This window comes from Oryzias melastigma, linkage group LG19 (assembly GCF_002922805.2).
Source record: "Oryzias melastigma strain HK-1 linkage group LG19, ASM292280v2, whole genome shotgun sequence".
Lineage (NCBI taxonomy): Eukaryota > Metazoa > Chordata > Actinopteri > Beloniformes > Adrianichthyidae > Oryzias > Oryzias melastigma.
In genome coordinates, this window is record NC_050530.1 from 16,095,389 (window position 1) to 16,116,961 (window position 21,573).

Sequence of the window (21,573 nt, forward strand, 5' to 3'; positions counted from 1 at the left end):
GCTCCTCAGGTGAGGTAATTACCCAAGAGGCTCTGCTGCAAGGCAGACACAGACGAAAGCTTTGAGGTGTGGGGACGGCGAATGGCGCCATACGAACGTCTGAACAATATCGGGAATGGGTACTTAGGAGGGGAGCTGTGTGCATTTATGAGGTAGTTTTGACTCATTCTTTGCCAAAAAGACTGTAACAATTTTTCTGTGTGCCTAAACATTAAACAATGGTAGGCCTCTTCATGTGGAGACCAGAGGGAGAACTGGGGGTCCGTTTACCTGGAGTGTTATGGAAAGACTGTGAGCGCAAAAGAGGTCTCCCAGGTGAAGTAATGTCTGCACCGAAGAGTTCTCCGTTAGAGCAAGAGGGAGAGTCATGCAGTCCTACACAGGAGCCGGCCATACTGTAGTCTAAGACGAGACACACACATGCATGAGCAGGCCACCATGCACAGGTTAAAACATGAGCATCCATCATGCAGCAAGAAAAAAGAGGTTTGAAATGAAAGTTAATATATCTTAGTGAATGGACATGAAACATTTAGAGGCAAAGGTGGGAGGAGTTCATTTCCTCTAAAGTTATGCTAATGAGGTGAGATAAGAAACTTACCGGGGAGAGAGGAGGACGAGTGTGTTCGAGGCAGCGTGTGACTGTGGAGATTAGGCTGCAAAAATATCAAAGAAATAAATCACTTTTAATAGGAATCACTTCATGATGTGCCAAGATTGAATTTGTGCACGGTTCATTTATATGCTACACAACGAGTTCCTTCACCATCTGATTATGGCGTGAAGCAGCTACGGCACTAAATTAAATCACAATCGTTTGATCATCTGCACAGAAGGAAAGTTGAAATCTAAAAATGTTCACAGTGATGATGGTTCAGTTTTAAATGTTATAGGATGGGAGCGATGGCAGTAGAAAGCTACAGACACACTGGGATGTGATGCACGTTCAAGAACGCGCTAAACGGAGCTTCTTGAAGGCACGTTTAGCCCAGTGGTGTTCACACTGGAAAAGAAGGGAGGGGCTTCTAGCAACTTAAAAAAATTGTAAAAAAAAAAAAAGTATGAATGGTTATTCTGACAAATTATTTCTCTATTGAAGTCAATGGGATTTTGGTTTCTTATAACCAGCGAGTATTTCCTGTTTGGAATACGTGGGGGGAGGAGTCATTCAAGCCACATGTCTTGTACGGTCAACGGATGGAACTCATCATTGTAATCTCATGAATGGTTTGCCCAAAAATTGCAAATATTTTTGGAGAAATTACAAAAACCCGACAATTTTCTTTCACCAAAACTGATGGTTCAATTTCCAAGTAATTCACAAATTATTGTGGCTTTTTACTGTAAAATTATTTCATCCTGCAGGGACCAACATATCTTTTTACATTGCATCAATGGTTTTTTATTTTGTGTTTTTTTATTAACAATATTCCATAGGATTTGTATTTATTCATTCTTTTCTCATACTGATATTTTTACTTGTTCTGAAAATGGCTGGCCTGGGACCACAACTTTCATTTCACCCTGTGGTGAAATGACGACAAAGATCCTCAAATCCTTGAATCCTATAATATGACTGTCTAACCTGCAACTTTAAGGCTTTGTTTATCCCTGTTGTATCCGTAAACCTCCATATCTTATCTGGTATGCGATATTTTGTTTTGCACTTAGTTTACAGCCTTCGGGTGAACTTCTCCAAACCTCCATCACTGAAGGTTTTGCTGCAGATAAGCCAACATTTTCACAATTTATGGCGTCATCGTTATCGTATAATAAGCAAATGTAAACTTGTCAAAAGTACACAAAGATTTTGTGGTTGTATTCAATTTAACACAAAGCATTTCTTGTTTTTCAGAGATTTATGGGGAACTTTTTATTTGACTCTCAGGGAATCAGTGGAGGTCTTGAATCAATCCAAGGTTTATTCTGAGTTACCTCAACAGTCTAAAATGTCAACAAACACTAATTCCAGATAATATTCCCTAATTCCTCTTTAAAGACCCACTCTGATGAGAATTGTGTTTTTAACATGTTCTTGTGGCCTTTTTTCTGATGATGGGGGACATGTATATAGAAAATTGTGATGAAAGCTGAATCTCTGTTTTTTTATTCAAATAGTTGTGAATCAGGAGCAGACAAAAAAAATGTCAAAGGTCGCGCCCGCAACTCAATGGAGAATTTTTAAATTAATCCTGCCGCTCTATGTCCTAAAAAACAACACAGGTATTATATTCTGGCGAAAGATGGCTTATCATATTTATAAAAGCAAAAACACTAGAAACACTTTTAAAATAGATCAAAAGATGATCAGAGTGGGACTTTAAAAGGAAAATCAATGCAAAACTGTGAAAAAGAAGAGCTAAAGCTTGGATTTAGGGAATTCCGGTCATGAAGTCCAAATCTATCTTCCTGTAACAACGCTGGAGTTTGAATGGCTTTTCCTCTAACCCGTTCTGTGTTTTGTAGTCGTGAAGGGCTTTTTAAACGTGTCCAGGATGTCTATTATGTTCTAGGCCTCCTCTATAGTCATCATTTTAGGCTAACGAGCTAACGATTCATTTAGGCTGACATTTATACTTTGTTAGAGTTTAGTCATCTGTGAAATGTTAAGAGGAGAGTTATTGCTCTGAAGCACCATTAGACTGTTCAAGTAGTCTGTGCATTGTTGTCAAGATGCTTCATTGGCACATTCCAGAGAAGTGTTTTAGACCATGGAGGAGCCCTCCTGACTCCTGGGAGAATGTATGGCTCCTAAATAGCTAAGGAGTGCTAAATGGAGTCACCAGAGGGCCAAAGTTTTTGATTTTCTTTGAAAATATCTGATCTGCCTCAAAAGTCTTAGTAACTCGAGGTTTTAATCTAGCAATTTAATCAAATTTAATTTCTTGAAAAGGTTGACTGGAGTTTACACTGTGCATGAAAATGGCTTTTTTAAGTGGTGCTGCTTTAAAGTCCCACTGATCATCTTTTGATCTATTGTAAAAATGATCTTTTATTTGTGATTATGGCATTCTTTGTCAAAAACTTTGTTTTACAGGAAATATGTTTCTGCTGAGCAAAACGGGTTCATTAAAAATTCACCTCTAAGTTGTGGGCCGGACTGTAGGCTCCTCCTTCCCATTGTTGAAAGCTTTCTGCTGACAGGCTCTCCTGCTAGCATACAGCCTCTCACAGCCCCAACCAAACATTACCGGTGCAACAAAAAAGGCAAGTAAAATTTGAGCTATGCAGACAAGCAGTTTTGTAAATACATGGATTTAATCGTCTATAAGTTGTTGCATCAAACTAGGGCGGAGCTTGTGGTCCACCCTTTGTAGTTGTGACATCACAACTGCAACCAAAAATTGTTATCGACCCCTGATAAAAACAATTTATATTAAAACAATTCTCAGAAATGTAATTTTAAGCTCAATCATTGTTAAAAAAATGAAAAAAAAAAAAAAACCTAAAACACCTTTTTTAATCAGTGGGTCTTTAAAGAGTAACTAAACCTTAAATTAACATTTTTTGGCTACTGACCTCTATAAATGGGGCTTTAAACGTCCTGTCTGCTGGGCAGTGCCAATTTTTTTGACCAATTTAAAATAAACTTGTTTCATTCTAAAAAAAAAAAACGTATTTGTGCTGCCCCCTACAGGATGAATTGAGGTATTAAATTTGAATATCTGGATTGGTCAAACCATTTAAGTCCTACGTCATTTCAGATGTCCAACGTCATGATTCTGCAGCTCCAGTAATGATAACAGTCCTGTTCCCCAGCCCCGCCCCACTGACTGGATTTTTACATTTCAGCTGTGGGCGGAGTCAGCCTCCAACTTCCCTGTTTGGCCACAATATAAGTCAGGAGTGTTAAACTCAATCGCACAGGGGGTCAAAATCCATCTTAGGTCATGGGTTGAACAGTATAAACATTTATTGAACACACTAAAACTAAATTTTTAAAACTTTAAAAACATAACTTTTTAACATAACTGAATAAAAACTGGCAGGAATATTATTCCAGAATAAATCAACTTAAACCTTAAATAACTTTCAATATTTTACTCTCTGTAAAAATATTTTTGTCAAAATTATACAAGTAGGAAATAAGCACAAGATAATATCAGACAATTAATAATAAAATAAAATGATCTGGAGGGCCGGATCCGGCCCCCAGGCCTCGACTTCGACACATTTTGTTTTTGTTATTTGTAGTTTCTTGCTGGTAATTTTTTAAATTTTTTTTTATTTTGGGCAGTGGTGATTTTTCTCCTCAACATACTTTTAAATATTACCCAACACGGCCATCAAAGCAACGCAAAAACTTGGAATCTGAGGGTTAACGCTCGTGATCGCTCATTGCCCCGCATCAATGCACAGACGGCTCTCCTCTCTATCGTCTCCCATCATCTCAAGAATACTTTGTCCTCTATAAAGTGGTAAACAATCTAGCAGAACAGTCCCTTCTTATCTTTAAGTGAACAAACCGTGTCTAATAAAGTATTAGCTCCTCCCCCTCTCTCTAATAAGACCTCCCATCCTGGAGCATCACTTCACAGTTTCACAGAAGCAAATTTCATAAAGGATTAATTAATCTGAGCATAGAAGATTTTATCCAGTCTCTGTTGACAGCTGTGCAGGAAAGTTCACTTTGTTTTGAACACTGGAAAGGATTTGCAGAAACGGGAACAAATAGATGTGAAAAATGTGGCGGTTCTGTTCCCACAGCTCACATGGTTTTATGTCATTGCTGCTTTTAGTCACAGCGTGTTCTAGATGAAAGGAATACGACTGAAGGCTAAAAGAACAACAGGAAATATCAGGACTTCAGGACACCAGAATTACTCAAAAACAAATGTTGACCGGAAGCTGCTGACCTGCGAGGACGACAGTGAGTTGACACCACCATGTAAGGCGGCCTGGGCCAGGCGGTGAGCGCTGATGTGAGGCAGCTTCTCTTTGGACATGAGCGCCTCGGCTCGCTTGATGATGTCGCCCATGCGGTGGATGAAGCCCTCCTTCTCAGACGGCAGGAGGAATTCATTGTGGATCTGGAGGTCAAAAGGTGGAGAGAGCACTCGATCACAGATGGATTTAAGGTGGAATATTAGGACAATTTCATGTTTTCCATGTACATTTTTAGGTGCAGACACAAACACTAAAGGCCAAAGTTTATGTTTGTACAGAATTGGGTGACAACATGGAGGTGGGGGTGTTATGGTATGGCGTTTTAGTAAGAGAAAGTTGCTTTTCACATTGAAAAATCCCTACAGTAAATACACAACATAGCTTGAAGTCATCTTATTAGTGCAGTTGTGCTGTAAATTGTCGGGGTGCGGTGATCTTTTCCAGACAGCGTGGCACAGTTCTCTTCATTTAACGCGGCAGACTGAGAACCGCAGGAGTGTTGTGATGCCAGGTGCCCCCGCTGTGCCTATGCACGCTAAACAAAAGCTCGCTGTGTTTCAGAGTCAAGGAAACGGCGCACTCGCTGAACAAAAAGTGCCGGTGCGCACTCTTCACTCCCTGCTCACGTGCAGCCTCCAGGCCTTCATGGAAACACTTGCAGCACATGCTGACAAACACAAATACGGACTGAGTTGGGCAATATTTTTAGAACGGACATAAAAGTAAAGCTGAAATGCGGAGCTACAGTTTTGATAAAGCAATTTGAAGAACTTATCATTCAACATGAGGAGTTGGACAAAAGATTTTTGAGGTTTTAAGGGAGTTTTAACCTGTTACAAAGCTCAAGAAATCCACTTTAAAGAGTTCATAGACACATATTTGAGTTTTGTTGAGAGAATCAGTATTTAATCTCTCAGTGTTTTGTGGATTATATCATCAGCACAGAGGTCAGACGTTTTTTGTGGTTTCTTAGTCTTTCCCATGTTGGAGAATTTGGAGTCTTCATTTCAGGTGACAGATTGATTAGCAGAACTCCTATCAAATACTTGTTTCTCTCAATAAAAAACACAAATGAATTTAAATAAAGTTGATATTTTCACTGTTTAAAGGAATATACCATTACGATGACAGACTGCCATTTTTTTTCATATGACAGACACACAAAATCATCAAGGGCTAAACTGTTTACTTCCTCCTCTATATTTCCACATCAAAATGTGATTTTACTATTCTCTTCATGTGAGCACTAATACTAAAAACTTCCTTTAAAAACTAACCTAATGGTAAACAACATTTGAAAGAGTTCAAATCTAGAACCAAATTGTAAACATGTTTACTTCAGGGAAAAAGATGCAAGAAAAACACATTCTGCTTCTGATATAATTAAGACACAACATAACACAACGACATAATGAAGATTGATCATCTCTGCTGAGTGTTTTTAGACAAAGATGAAGTTACAAGCACTGAGAAGGTGAATTTTACTAAATAAAATGTTTTTTTAAAACATTAATGTTTAAAAATTAAAGTCAAATGAGATTAAAGTCAGAAATCTGAGATTAATGTCAGAATTTTGAGATTAAAATAAGAAGTCTGTAAAAAATCAGAAATTTGAGATTAACGTCAAAATGCTGAAATTAAAATCAGAATTCTCAGATTAAAGTTAGAATTCTCAGATTAAAATCAAAATGATCAGATTAAAGTAACAAAATTGAGATTAAATTTAGAATTCTGAGATTAAAGTCAGAAATCTGTGAAAAAGTCAGAAATCTGAGATTAAAGTCAGAATTCTTAAAATAAAGTGAGAAATCTGAGATTAAAGTCAGAATTCTTAAAATAAAGTGAGAAATCTGAGATTAAAATCAGAAATCTGAGATTAAAGTCAGAAATCTGAGATTTAAATCAGAATTCTGAAATTAAAATCAGAAATCTTAGATTAATGTCAAAATTCTGAAATTAAAATCAGAATTCTCAGATTAAAGTCCGAATTCTCAAATTAAAATCAGAATTCGGAGGTTAAAGTAAAAAATCTGAGATTAAAGTCAGAATTCTGTGAAAAGTCAGAAATCTGAGATTAGAGTCAGAATTCTTAAAATAAAGTGAGAAATCTGAGATTAAAATCAGAAATCTGAGATTAAAGTCAGAAATCTGAGATTTAAATCAGAATTCTGAAATTAAAATCATAAACCTAATATTAAAATCAGAAATCTGAGATTAAAATCAGAATGCCAGAATGCTTTCTCTGTGGCCCTAATCCTCTTCTGTTTGCATCAGATGTAAAAAAAAGGCACAAATCTGGCATTTAAGAGTCTTTTTAAAACCCTATATTCATTCTTCAGTGCATGATTCTCTGTTATCTAGTGCTGCAGTCAAATCAAATTCAAAACAATCTTTTTAAAGGTTTACCTACAAACATTTGGAACAATAAAACTTGAGGTCTAAAATTGAACCAATAACACAAATCAATTCTCTGTGATCTGAATGGAGCTGATTGTTGCTCAGGGACAAACGAACGAGAGAACTTCCTGCTGTACTGTCATTAACACATGACTGTTAATTGTGAACAGAAAGGTCTCCGAGTTTAAACTGCTGACATTCAACTCTCTTGACATCAGTTTGATCTCGCAGCGGTTCAAAATGTCAAGTAAATGAGTGCAAAGCAAACAAGAGAAGCTGCATTTCAAGTTTGGAGCGTTTCCTTGACTCACCATGACGGCGGCGATGTCGTCTGGGTTATCTCCATCCAGATCGAACTTGAAGGTCACCATCTTGTCGTTGTAGGTCTGCAGCTGACACTCGACCACTCGGTCCACTTTGTCAGACAGCTAAAAAAAACAAAAACTGTTTTCATATAAAATATAAAATACTTCTGAGCCGGCAGTAAACAGGTTATTATGGAGCTGTAAACAAGGTGTTTGTCGTACCCCCGTGATCCGCAGCCTGGAGCGCGCCCTCCTCCGAAACAGCTTCCCAGCTGTTCGCCTCGCAGCTGTTTTCTCGTTTTTCTCTGACAGGCCCTCGTAGCCATCACTCAAGCCGGAAGTCACATCGGAGGCATAGCTGCAAAATATTTTAATCCTAGTTAGACATTTTTATTTATCAGCGAAAGGAATTTCAAAGTAAAAGCATCCATGTAGGCAAGTATGCTCTGAGGATTTCAGGGAATAGGGAAACATTTAGCACATTTTTATAAAAAGCTCTGGTTCGGATAATTGTGTCTCCTGGGTCTCTGTGGTTACAGATTCAGCCGCCTCCCCCCAACTTCCAACATTTTATTTTAAAGCTTCCCCACATCTCTATATAGAAACTTCAACCTCAAAGGTAACTTAACCCTTTAACACCAGTGTTTAAGTTCTTTGATTTACTGTAACTTTCAACCATTAACACCATAATTCCAGTCGATTTTGAAGGAGAAAAACGCCTCACGCCGTTTTTCTCCTTCAAAATCGACTGGAATTATGGTGTTAAAAGTTGAAAAGTTACAGCATGTTAAAGATTTTGTGTTTTTAAGCATTACCGGTGACACCACACGAGTGTCCTGTGAGGGAATTTATCTGCCTTTCTACCTTTCTTCCTTTGCGTCTCTTGTTGAGCAACGTGATCCTCAAACACTCTTGACATTTCTATCAGGGCCAAGATGGATGAGTCAGACAGTCTCGAGTGTCCGACGATCGAAGAAAACAATGAATGTGCTAACGATCATCGCAATAAACACCAATTTAGCTTTACTCAGTAAGCAAAATGTTCAAATTTATCAATAAAAGAAGCTTTTTTTTTAATTTAGGTGAAAGAAAATCAAGAAATCACTAAATAAATAAACGCCTCCTACTTCAACAATTAAAGTCCTATATACAGGCACACATGGGCATCATTAACTCCTCCACTTCTATCTCACATGCTGAGAGTAAAGCCCCTATTCCTAACATGGAAAACAGGCCCTGCACAACATCTGAGACGCTCTGAACGAAAGCTGCAAGGGTCTACTCTGCTGGGCTGCAGTAAAAACACAGAGGATTGCCCCCAAGCTTGTTGTTTCAGCCCCACAGATGCGAAGGGAGCGGGAGTTAAAAGATATTTCCTCGAGATTGGTGATAATACGCAGATATCACACCGGAGAAAACAGTGCGGAACTCTGAGTTCAGTGGATGATGATGAAGGAAAGAGGAGCAGGGAGGCGAAAGTGAGGGGGGAGGCGACGGAACTTTACCTGTCCACGGGGGAGCTGAAGCCACTTTGGGGCCCGGAGTTGCCATGTTCGGTGTTACTGGACACTGCGATACTCTGTACACAAACAGAAGTTTCACTGCCAAAATAGGGCAACAAATATCTCTTTAAAATCACATTTAAATTGAACTAACTAAAGAACTTATATTTAATTGGTCAATATTTTTTAAAGGAATTGATTATTCAAAATATTCTTTAAAATAGCTGATCTGTTGACCTTTAGAAATAAACACAAGTACAATAAACATGTTGCTTTAGACACGTATAATTCAGACATAAAAATAAATATTTTTACAAACCCACTCCAATCATCTTATGAGCTTTCTTAAAATGGTTTTCAGTGTTTTTTTAATTACGATTATGCTGTTTTAGCCAAATTTTAAAAACCTGTGTCGATTTTTAGGACATAGATTCTGCAGAGCAGCAGTAGTTCATCAGAAATTCCAGTTCTGAGTTGTGGGCAGGACCGTTCAACTCCACCCCCACTTCCCATCTACATTGATGAGCGTTCTCCGTTTACATGCTCTATCTCTCCTGCTAGCGTAAGACCCCTCAAGCCCTCAAGCGTATATTAGTGGTACAACAAAAATGTTAAGACGTACATGGATCTAGTCGTCTACAAGAGGATGCATCGGAATGGGGCGGAGCAAGTGGCCCACCCACTGTATTTGTGATGTCACAACTAAGATTTTTTAAATGTTTTTGTCTGCTCCTGATTCACAATGATTTAATAAAGAAAATGCAATTCTGAGCTTAATTTTCTATGTATTTTCTATGTTTTTACGTCCATCATCAGAAAAATGAGAACACATTAAAAGAGCTTCTCTTATGAAAATCATATTTTTTGTGTATTTAACATGCTTTTGTAGAATTTTTCTTATAATACAAGAAGAATTTTTGATTAAAACTGCGTTTCTGAGTATTTTTTAATTTAAATAATGCTGAATCAGAAAATCGGATGCTCGAAAAAGCTCAAATTAATGAGCCTCTCTTTTCTACGGCATCCACTTGTACACGACTAGATCCATTTTCCTCCCCCGAGCTGGCCTCTGGCTCAAAACTGTACGACTGGACTGATCCAATATTTCTCCATGTTATTTTTGTGCCGCTAATGTTAGCTTGAGCTTGCACGTGAGAGCCCAAACAGAGCTCCCGGCGGCGTTTGTCCGAGCCAACAGTCCCTCTCACAATCCAGAATTGTATTTCTAAAGAGCTTAAAAATATATCTTAAAAAACGATTTTGGCCTAAATCATAATCAAAAGACTTCTGGGAAAGATTATGCAAAACAGAAAATATGGTGGGAATTTATAATCACGCCAAATTTTTATCAGAGTGGGTCCTTAAGTATGCAAAATAACAGGTGCATTTTGTTTAAGTTAGTTAATTAATTATAATTAGTTGAAATTCTGCTGAAAGAGTCTTTGCTATGTTATAGCACCACCCTGCAATCTAAGCTTTAATTTACAAAATAAGATGCTGCTTACTGAGGGGAAGCGAAGGGCCGGGATGGGGTGACCGTTTACAGCTGGGGTGCCGGCGTACGCCATGGGAGGGGTTCCCGGCGAGTTAAAGCTGCCGGCCTCCAGCGGATCCTGAAGACAGGAGGAACTCAGGTCGCCGTCCGTCTCGCAGTCAGCTGTTTCAACAAAGCACAAACGCTATTTAGACTGTGACCAGCTGTGACCTGAAACAACCGACATGAGACGTTCGCACGTGACCTGCAAACAACGAATGACCTCAAACTGGGGGATGTGGCATTCACACAAACAGACATAATACCAGATCAGATTGATTCTCCAATAGAAAATCAGATGCTCTTTCAGAGAGATTCTATTTAAAAACTGTAAAAAATGAAGTAACTCTTCCACGGCACTTGCATCACACCATAAAATTAAATTATTAATTCAGTTTTTCACACAAAAATCATTCAGATGCAACAGAGGATCTGAATAGTTGTGTTTTTCCAGAAGCTTATTAAAGAAATGAATTAAAAGTTTTGCAAACTTGATGAAATTACACTATTAAAACAAATTAAGATTAACCAAATTTTGCTCAGTTTTATCATTCATTCACTAAATGTAGTTGTACAATATTTACCAACAGCATCCTGGTCTCTAAAATTTATATATTGATTTTAGTGATTTTTCGTTTAAATTTAAATGAAATTTCAAATTAAAAGCGGCGTTCAGTGACTGCGTGTTTTATACTTTGAAGCGAAAACAAGCGTTTACATAGACTTTTCATTATAAGTGGTCACTGAATCGCGTGTTGTCGAAGACGGTGTGAGCATAGCAAAAAAGTCTCATTGGGAGCTCACAGTTAGCAGAAGACAGGCTGTTGTGGCGAGCGTTGAAGTGCTGATCCGCCTCCGGCTCTTCTGGCTCCGCAGGAAAGTTGGAGCAGACGCCTGAGTCTGCAGAACTGGTGACGGGAGACACGCTGGGGGCCAGAGGTGACAAGGTTGAGCTGGGCGACTTGGTTCCAGCGACATCCCCGACTCTACACGACGGAGTCTGCGGTTCTGGCTCCTCCTCAATAGCCTCCTGCGCTTGCTTCTTCTTCCTCTCTTCCGCCTGCCGCCTCAGTTTGTCCCTCTGCCTCTTGATGGCCGTCACTCGGTCCCGTATGGCCTTGGCCACGATTTTGAAGTCTGCCTCACACACAAAGCCGAGCACGACCTGCATGACAAAACAAGGAATCGGTCAGGGTACAACGGTAAAGCATGCAGGCCTGTTGCACTTTACGACCTGATCACGCAAATTGTGACATCAAATTTCGCCAAAGGTGTTTATGCAAACAGCATTTGTTTAGGAGCGACACACAGTCCTTCCAGCCGCATCCAGAGACCATCAGTCCAGGAAGTTTGGCACTTAGTCCAAACCTGCCTCTCAACACGTCAGATTACGGCTGATCATCTGGACTACATGTTCCCTACCGGTACCAATTTTACTCTTGATGAAATTTGCCAAAGTTGTAAACAAGTAGGGAATTGTAGTTAGTATTTTCATTAAAAGTGACCTCCGTGGAGGGTTGGGTGAAAGGTGACGGAGGAGGGCTCTGGAGGAAACAAGAGCTTGTTTCATAACAAGCATGAGAGCTATTATATTATTAAAGACATAACTCTGGCTGCTTCCTGAGACACGCTCTCAGATTTCCAGCAGTGATGAAAAAAAAAGGTTGACCTTCACAAACTTCTCTTTAAATTTACTATAGTAGACAAACATGCTTGAACTGTCATGTCAGAAGTGCAATCAAAGATGATACTAGCATGAAAGCATCATCAAAGCATTAGAAAAACAAAACAAATGTTGGCTGAGGCTCCTCAATATCTCCTCAGATCTGGAATCAATTACTCAAGCTAACTCAAACTGGGTCAGCTGACGTCACATCGTCCGTGCCAGCTTACCATCTCCTGAGCCACCTCCTCAGGCACGTCTTTGTAGAGCTCAAAGAGGAATTCAATGGCGTTGTTGTCCTTGTACTTCCCGTGAAGCTTTTTAGCATCGTCAATACGCAGCCACAGCTTGAGTCCAGATTTCACCATGTCGTCCTCCTCAGCCAGCTCCACATGAACCCCATTGTTCTCCTGGAAGAAGGGATGTTCCAAAAGGTCCGGAATGGTGTACCTACAGACAGAAGCAGCCTCCATGTGAGAACAGGCTTCATGAATAGGACAGGTGAACAAATTATGCATGCTTTGGTTTTCACCTTTCGTCTTTGTTCATGCGTATGCATCCCTCAATGATCTCCTTGAGTTCTGGGACTTTGACTTTGTAGAAACTGTCTGGTTTGTTACCCTGCAAAAACATAAAAATGCACATTTTAGATTTTGTTCTGGAGCTTTTCATTTTTTTTTTAAAGAATGAGAAAAAGACATGAAAAACAAACAAACAAAAAATTAAACTAAGAACATTAAAGGGCTTACACCATGCAACATCAACTTTTTTTTGAGTTTTTAAGTGTATTAGATTTGTAATTCCTCACAAAAAAGTGTTATTTTGATCCAGGAGCAGCACTCTCAATCTTACATTGTGTAAATATTCTGTGTTCATGTGAAGTGCTTTGTTCAGTCGTCTTTTAAGTATCTTTTTTTTTTTTTTTTTTTTAATCGCTGATACTCTTGCTATTCTTTCACTGTTCATCTATGGTTTCTGCTAAAGCTCTTCTAGGGACAGGTGTTGCAAATTACCTATGGCTATAAACACTGCGATACATGCATCTGATTGTTTTAATGTAATAATCAATTTTTATGTGTCCCTATTAAATAAATGAATTAAAAAAATCCACAAAAACGACTATATCCTCACATTGTGACATCACAAAATGAGAACAGCCTCCTCCAGGAAGCGGTCTTACTGTCGGTACCGCGCCCAGGTCAACACAATACGCTCACTTTCTCCGCAGAGCTAGCGGCGAAAAAATCATTCTTATTTTAAATGCACAATATGCACATCCATCTTTGCAAAAATGTCTATTTGTTTGCTCTCGTGGGCAAAATGGAGAAATTCCACCGAGGCCAGCTCCGGGATGACATCATGAAATGAGCGGCACCCACAAGGAGCGAAAGGCGGAGCCTTAGAGATCAAGTCGTCTTACTTCAAAAAATAACTCACGTTTCATAAAAAATTATTCTTAGTGTGAAAAAGGTAATACATTATCATATATGTGAATATCTTTCCATTCAAAAATAAATATTCTTTATAAATATTAAGCTACAGCTTCTAAGGAGTTTATAAAACAAAAGCTTTTCTAACAAATGCAAAATATAGTTTTATTTTTTAAATCAGCAATAGGACAGAAAAAAAGGCAACTATGTTTGCCCTGACTATAGTGACGCATCCGGATGACTTCAGGTCGAACGCCCAAACAAAATGATTTACCAGTAAAGACAGAGATCCACTTTAAACATGTCACACTAACTTACTGCTTTCTATAACCTACAAAAAAAGTTCCCATGACACTTAACCTGCCTGCTTATGAAGAGACAAAGACCAGAGCTGAATGTTTAAAATGAGCAGAAACTCCATTTTTTTTACTCATCTCTATGTAGTAAAACAATATATTCCTATTACATGTTAAGCCCCGTAAAATGACCTTTTAGCACCTCTGTTGTGAATTGGCACCACAAAAACCGAAATTGAATTAAATTGTGTTTATTCTGGATTAAGTTTTGCATTTGTTCAATTTATAAGAATAAACACAAATTAGAGAAATTAAAAATCATTTTAGCGTCAAGCAGCATTGTGTAAAATGCAAACAAGAGTCTGTGTTGCATTTGTAATCAGTGTCCTCATGGTAACCTGCAGAATAAATCAGCTTTTTGTTGATCTAATTTAATCTAAGGTGGCACCACTCCCTAACTGTGGTGACAGGGATCTAGATAAAATCAGAAAAAATATGGCAGTGACATTCTGATCTAGCGTGTTCCAGTGGAACAGGGAACAACTGATTGTTTTGTTCAAATAACACAAAGCCGCACCGCACAAATAAAATGTGCCTCGCTAAACTGGTGTGCAATTTAACATCATTTCATTTATGACTGTTTGTTAGGCCCCTTTATATGTTAACGTCACAATGGTTCCTTCATAACCTTACACTAACATGGTTTTCCTTCATTTGTTTTTTTGGAAAAACTCAACCAGACGATCTCATCCACGTCAACAACTTTTCGGATGAGCTTCCCCGGCATGCCAGAGCCTCTCACCCCACATCTGTGCTGAACTTCATTAGTGTAAACAGGAGAAAACCCCCTGCAGCCAGGTTCAGAGTCACGAAAATGTCAGCAGAGGAAATGAATAAAAATATTAATGACTCAGAATAGGATTTTTAATAAGAATTCTCATCAGGGAGAACATGGACCCTCAATAGGTTCATATTTCTACACTAAATTCCTTTAACAAATGGTATAATTTAATATGGCCAACCATTTTCTAGTTAATTCAAATGACTTGCAGACAAATGAAAGAAGTAATAGAGTAACCTTTTGATTTCCACATTCAAGCTCATTAAAAAGGAGGATTAATTAAGACAGTCACTGTATTTTTTGCATTATAAGTATTTGTTTTTTTTTTTTTAACGACAGTGTGCCATATAATCTGGAGGGCCTTCTATGTGGATTAATTCTGGTTATGTTTACTGATGTTGAAGTAATCTTGAGAAGTACGTGGCGTTCTGTTAATTGTCCTTCTAGGGATTTTACGAGTTGCAAGAAAGGTGGGGTATTATGCTAACGCGGCTAACGTGTAGCAATATCAAACTGTGTTTTACGTTACAAACAAGGTTTGGAGTTACAACAGTCACAGTAACATTGTTTTAGTAGTTTTGGTCTTAGTCTGTTTTTTTTTTTCTGTGGTGCACAAGGCTGGGTACTATTGTAAATATGCTAGCATGGCTAACGTGTAGCAGTGTTGGACTGTGGCTATGGCCGAATTCCTTCCCTACTCACTATATAGAGCGTTCGCAATTTCACCATATCGTTCGCCATTTTGTAGCGGTGTCCAAATCTACAATTTCAAAATCGAGGACTCTAGAAATTTCCCACAAGTCTTTGCAAAAAACCAGTGTGCATCAATGCTCACCAGATTTGGGAATATAGACCAAAATGCATTGCATTAACTTTTTGTAGATAAAAAAGTGTTCGAATGTGTTTTTTTAATAAACCATAAACATTTTTATAATCAGAACAGAGTCATAAATAGATGTCGTAAAATGTTTGTATTGATTAGGTGAAATCACTGACGTCATATACAGTGTTTAAAAAAAAAAGTAGTAGAAAGCATGGTGTCCTAATTGCTTTAAAATCCATGGCACTGGATAGTTTTGTAGAAGTTAAGGATTAGGGAAAGATTTTGTACATAGCCTGTGTTTTTGGGAGTTAGCGAATTCACAATAATGCTTGTTTTTGCAGTTTTAGTCAGATTTTTTAAGTGTTACAAACAATGCTGGCAGTTTCAGGTCTTGTGAATATGCTAACATGGCAAACGCTTTTAAGGTGGTTAACGTGTAGCGTGATACAAACAAGATCTAGAGTTACTGTGAACACGGTTAATAAACTGACTGAGGGACTTATCTCTGACTCTTTTGTCTCTTAAAGTAAAAATATTGAAAGTGTCCCTTATAGTACGGTGAGCCCTATAGTGTGAAAAGTCTCTCTGACTGACAAATTCTTGGGTAAAGAAAAACTCAAATTGTCTGGAAGTTGTTTTTTTCTTGCCCACCAGACGCCATTAAGTCATATTTGCTTTGCATATGAGACAGAAAAAACATAGAGTGACTTCTCTGTAAAGTAAAGAGTGAGACAACTTTTCCGAAACATATAATTCCGCCTTGCCTGCTCTGGCCATAGGTAGTCGTTCCTCTATAAACCGAACAGGAGCAGCTTTTAATACACCTACCAGGAGCCTCAAGTCTCCTTCTAGTCTAATTATTTTTTCTCTTGCATCCTGAAAGCAAGAGAAAGCATCACTTTGAGTGGGCTGAAGGACTGGAAAATAGTATTTCATGTTTTTATATATATCATAAAACTAAAATATATTTTCAGTTCAAAAAATAGGGATGATAGGAAGGAAAAAAAGTAAAGTAAATAAACAAAAAAGGACTAGCATTAATAGCCCATGCTGTTGTGAAACATGACTCCACAGTGAGAGCATAAAAGTGATTAGCTTATGAGTCACAAGTTTTGCTGTGACCTCAAAATAAATAAAAGTGAGTTCTTATTGCGTCTCAAATGTCTTTATTTCCTCATGGGTCCTTCTACTTTCCAAGCTCTCAGGATGTGCTGTGGTTAAAATACATTTTACAGGTCCTGCCGGTGTAATTCAAGTGACTTGATGGAAGGAAGCTAACAGATGGGGACAATTATGTTAAACACAGGGGAAATGAGGTGGACCCCTTCTACTCACACTTGTGACTTTGCGGTAGATCTGAGCGGCGTTTTGGCACTCGGAGTATGGGTACTCAGAGGTGGCCATTTCAAGGATGCACATCCCCAAGGCGTAGACGTCCACCGCTTCGTCATATTTCTCCTCATACATCTCCGGGGCCATAAACTCTGGTGTTCCTGTCAGGGAAATTAACGAGCATTTAGCTACTACAAAACCACAACAAAAATCTGTCTCAGTGGTTACCAATGAAATATGGAGCCCTGGACATCACATAAAAAAAAAAGTGACACGCATTTCCTCAAATTAGCATTTTGTGGTAAAATTTAGAATTTTGTGTGCACAAATTGTGCTTTGTGTGTATAAATTGATATTATAGTTACACAAATTACCATTTTGGTTACACAAATTAATATTTGAGCGTACAACTTAGCATTTTGTTTACACAAATTAGCTTTTTAAATTTTAGCATTAGCATTTTGTATGCACAAATTAGCACATGTTTGCACAAATTAGTAGTTTGTGGGAATAAATTTGCATTTTGTTTGCACAAAGTACAAATTACCATGTTGTGTGGACAAACTAGCATGTTGTGTGCACGGTTTAGCATTTTGCTTGCATAGATTAGACTTTTTGGGTACAAATTAGCATATTCCTTGCACAAATTAGCATGTTGTGTAGATGTTTTAGCATTTTGCAGACATAAATTAGCATTTTGTGTGCACAAATTAGCCCCTGGTTGCACAAATTAGTAGTTTGTGGGCAAAAATCTGCATTTTGTTTGCAAAAATTAGCATTGCAAGTTAGCAAGTTGTGTGCACAAACTAGCATGTGTATGCATGCATAGTTGTGTGCCACAGTTTAGCATTTTGTTTGCATAAATTACCCTTTTCGGGTACAAACTAGCATGTTGCTTGCACAAATTAGCATGTCGTGTGGACAATTTAGCCTTTTGTGGGCACAAATTTGCATTTTGGGGCACAAAATAGCATTTTGCGGACATAAATTAGCATTTTGTGCATACAAATGTGCATTTTCTGTACACAAATTTGCATTTTGTGCACACAAGTTAGTAATTTTTGTACACAAATTAGTTGTTGGAATAGAGTATGCTAAAACACTCATTTGAGCCAACAAAATACTAATTTGTTCCCACAAATTCTAAATTTGTGGGAATATTTTTTAAGGACTCGGTTAAAAAAAATAAATTATTACAGTAAAATAGGATAAAACAACTTAATAATGATATGTTTGGCTCGTTGTTTGCGGGATTTATTTGAGTATTAGCCTATTTTGACAAAACGATTAAAAACATTGTGCTAACTGAGCCTCAATGTTAGCCTGTTAGCACACTTTCATTTGCTATCTATAGTTAGCCAATATTTAAAATACAAAACTCTGTAGAAAATACAAAACTTGGATTGCTTCTAGATTTGTTTGGACACCACTTTGAATAGCAGTCCACTTATGGTTTATTACTTAGTGACTCAACCAAGTAACTTCTAGATCATGTTTATGTCCGATTAGCCTTCAAAATAGCCTTTTAACATGGCAATCTTCTCCTAAAACCAATCATAAAACCCACTGGATATGACACCATAAAATGAATAGATGACTTGATGCATGTGTTTATTTTATGGAAAAACATGCAAAGAAAATATTAAAATACTTGGATTTTTAAAGCTGATGAACAGATTTTACAGTCAGAAGTTCCAATAAGTTTGAATAAGTTTTTACCTTTTTCTTCTCAATAATCAATGTTCACAAGCAAGATGGCAAAGGCAATGTGAATATGTTTCCATCGTTAAAATATTATTCCTAATTAACAAAGTCTGAAGTAAACTGTGATCTGTAATGCTGACTCTGGAAATATTTCTTACCTATTACACTTTTAGCAAAAGAGGCACTTTTGAGAGTGGCCAGCCCCAGATCTCCAATCTTGACAGAGCCAGTTGGGCCGGTGATGAATATGTTGTCACACTTCAGGTCACGGTGGATGATGGGAGGTGTGCGTGTGTGCAGGAAATGAAGGCCTTTGAGGATCTGTCGACTCCAGCGCTGCAGCAGTTTCAGCTTCATCTCCTTGAACCTTTTCAGGTACCTAAAACAAAGACAGATTACATTCAATGACTCAGTCTAAACATGAAAGACAGATTACATTCAACAACTCAGTCTAAACACGAAACAACTACGGAAGCTTTCAAGTGCCACAAAGTAGTTCTTGACAACTGAGAGGAAGTCTCCAAGTTTCCTGCATTTTGTCACAGAACATTTTATTAGGACAAGACATATTCTCCAACTCTAGTACGCCAAACTCTCCCCATATTTTAGAGGTAGAATACAAGCTGACAGCAAGGATGAAATTTTCCATCTTGGTATCCAAGACAAATGACAAAAAAACTCACGTCTTGAGTGTGCCAGACGTCATGAGCTCGGTCACCAGGAGGATGCACTTGTGCCCCTTTACAGTTGATTTCCAGGAGTCATGAAAGCGAACGATATTTGGATGCTGCAGGCCTTTCAGCATCTCCACCTCCTCACTGAAACGCTGTCGCTCAGCTTTGGTCAATTTACGCGTCTGCAGGAAAAATATATTAAATTAGGAAGGTGATGTTGGAGTCTCAAGTCCCACACTACTTTTTTTGTTTTATATTAGTTATAGTGGTTGCTAATAAACAGCTGCAACAACATCATCTGAATAAAGACAATTATATAAGCTATCATAGAGCTACATTTTAAAAAATACTCCAATCATATTTTGATCTATTTTTAAAGCATTTCAAGTGATCTTGTAATTATGATTCTGCCGTTTTTAGCCAAAATTCAAAAACGTGTTTTGTTTTCTAGGACATAGTTTCTGCAGAGCGGCAGAAGTTTGTGGGCGGGACTGTGGCAGAGGATTTATCTGTTAACATGCTCTCCCACTGGCTTACAGCCCCTCACAAAATACATTACCAGTGCAACAAAATGATGCCACTTTGGATCCAGATGCCAGCTCAGATGATGGAGACACAGACATACATGAAGCTAGTTGTCGACAAGTGGATGGATCAGATGTAGTTGTGACATCAAATTTGTGATGTCACAACAACATTTTTTAAAAATGGCATCATATCATCTGCTAATGAATCACAATAACATTCAGATATGCAATTTTAAGCTTTAAGTTTCTTAATATATACCATCATTAGTGCAAATGACACAAAAATTGTGCTTAAAAACACAATTTCATTTTGGAGTGGAGTTTTAAGTGGTCCAGGAAAATTTAAGTTAGCCTGTTTGTGTCCTCCAGAACAAGCATAACACTAAAATATGTTCACAATTTTATCAAAGTTTAAAACAAATTTGCTTGTTTGATATCGTTACATAACCTGGCTGTTATGAACTGCATACACAACTTTTGGGGCTAATTTGATAAATCCCTGTTATCACAGCTTAAGTCAGTTAGCTCCCTCGCACATTGGAAACCACAGGTCGGTCCGTTTTGATGACCCTCCTGTTACATAATCTATTTAAACCGTCCAATAAAGGAAAGGACTTCATACGTTTAGGAGAGCAGTTTCCAAAATCCATGTAAAAACAAACCAAAACACTGCAATCAAGTTAACAGAACAAAGGAGTTTTTGATTTTCCTGTAGAATGAATGGTTTGATTTAGTTACGACTCAGCCCTGGGTGGGTGGTTGGTTAGTGGGAAACCCCTTGGAGACTTCAGGGCATGAATCCTACATTGATCCAGATTTTCTGGGGAGAAAAAAATAAGCTTCCCATATGTTTATGCTTACAATCAGCACAGAGTTCCTGTTTTCCTGTCCTGTTTACAAAAGGATGTGCTGCAGCTATCTTGCATCTGGGAGTTCACACCATGAAAGTTTTACCTGCAGCAGTCACCTGTCATAAATGACATTTTGAACTCATCAGGGCCCCTCTGTGAAAAATTCTAGGTACTTTGACACGGTGGATTAGTTTTAGGTTAATAGATATCTGTTTATGATGTGAAAATACGTCACAGTTCATCCCACATATGTAAAACCTTTCTCAGAACTCCTAAATCATTGGCAAAAAAGGTAAAGAAAATAACTCCTGCTAAATGTCAAAAGGGCCCAGACAACAAATGTAGAGATGCTTATATAAGTGAGGCGGGTTTGTGTCAGTCTAATTTGTCTTAGATACACTCAATTTAGCTTTACAAGCACTGAGGTTTACCACTGCCGCAGATTGGAACAATCCAGAGAACAAGGAAACACGACATGTTACAAATTATGGAGCATGCAGGGCTGTGTGTGGAGTTTACGCATTAGCCAGGAGTCACTGGGTTTATGTGGATCCTGATATTTATGGATCGGAGTTTGATAACGCTGCACAACTGTTGTCTCTTGTGCACTTGAAATTACAAGAGCCTGCAGACCAGAAATGACGCAGCGTGAAGTCCTGCCAAACAGGAGACCCTGGCACATCCAAAACCACAAAACCTACTAGAGCTTGGCAAAGCGGCTGGAATCACAACTAGTGACGTATTTAAACCTCATAATCTCGGAAAAAGTAGGAAGAGCAGAGCTGGCAAAATGAGGATCAATGATCA

The 21,573-nt window shown here is 38.2% G+C and overlaps 1 protein-coding gene across 6 annotated transcripts in view; it reads right to left on the reverse strand.

Annotated features, from left to right (window-relative positions):
- The window catches only part of wnk4a (WNK lysine deficient protein kinase 4a), a 49,760-nt gene that overhangs the window by 10,433 nt on the left and 17,754 nt on the right, over positions 1–21,573 (reverse strand). For 5 of the 6 annotated variants that reach the window (XM_036217274.1, XM_036217273.1, XM_036217272.1 and 2 more), the window contains 13 exons: positions 19,398–19,570; positions 18,873–19,093; positions 17,014–17,171; positions 12,821–12,909; positions 12,519–12,738; positions 11,430–11,790; positions 10,597–10,748; positions 9,095–9,168; positions 7,812–7,947; positions 7,596–7,712; positions 4,857–5,030; positions 602–656; positions 271–402 (listed from right to left, as the gene is read on the reverse strand). In XM_036217274.1, coding sequence (XP_036073167.1) covers positions 271–402; positions 602–656; positions 4,857–5,030; positions 7,596–7,712; positions 7,812–7,947; positions 9,095–9,168; positions 10,597–10,748; positions 11,430–11,790; positions 12,519–12,738; positions 12,821–12,909; positions 17,014–17,171; positions 18,873–19,093; positions 19,398–19,570 — 2,062 coding nt within the window. The remainder of the gene's footprint in view (positions 1–270; positions 403–601; positions 657–4,856; positions 5,031–7,595; positions 7,713–7,811; positions 7,948–9,094; positions 9,169–10,596; positions 10,749–11,429; positions 11,791–12,518; positions 12,739–12,820; positions 12,910–17,013; positions 17,172–18,872; positions 19,094–19,397; positions 19,571–21,573) is intronic. The other variant, XM_036217275.1, reaches the window with a different exon arrangement.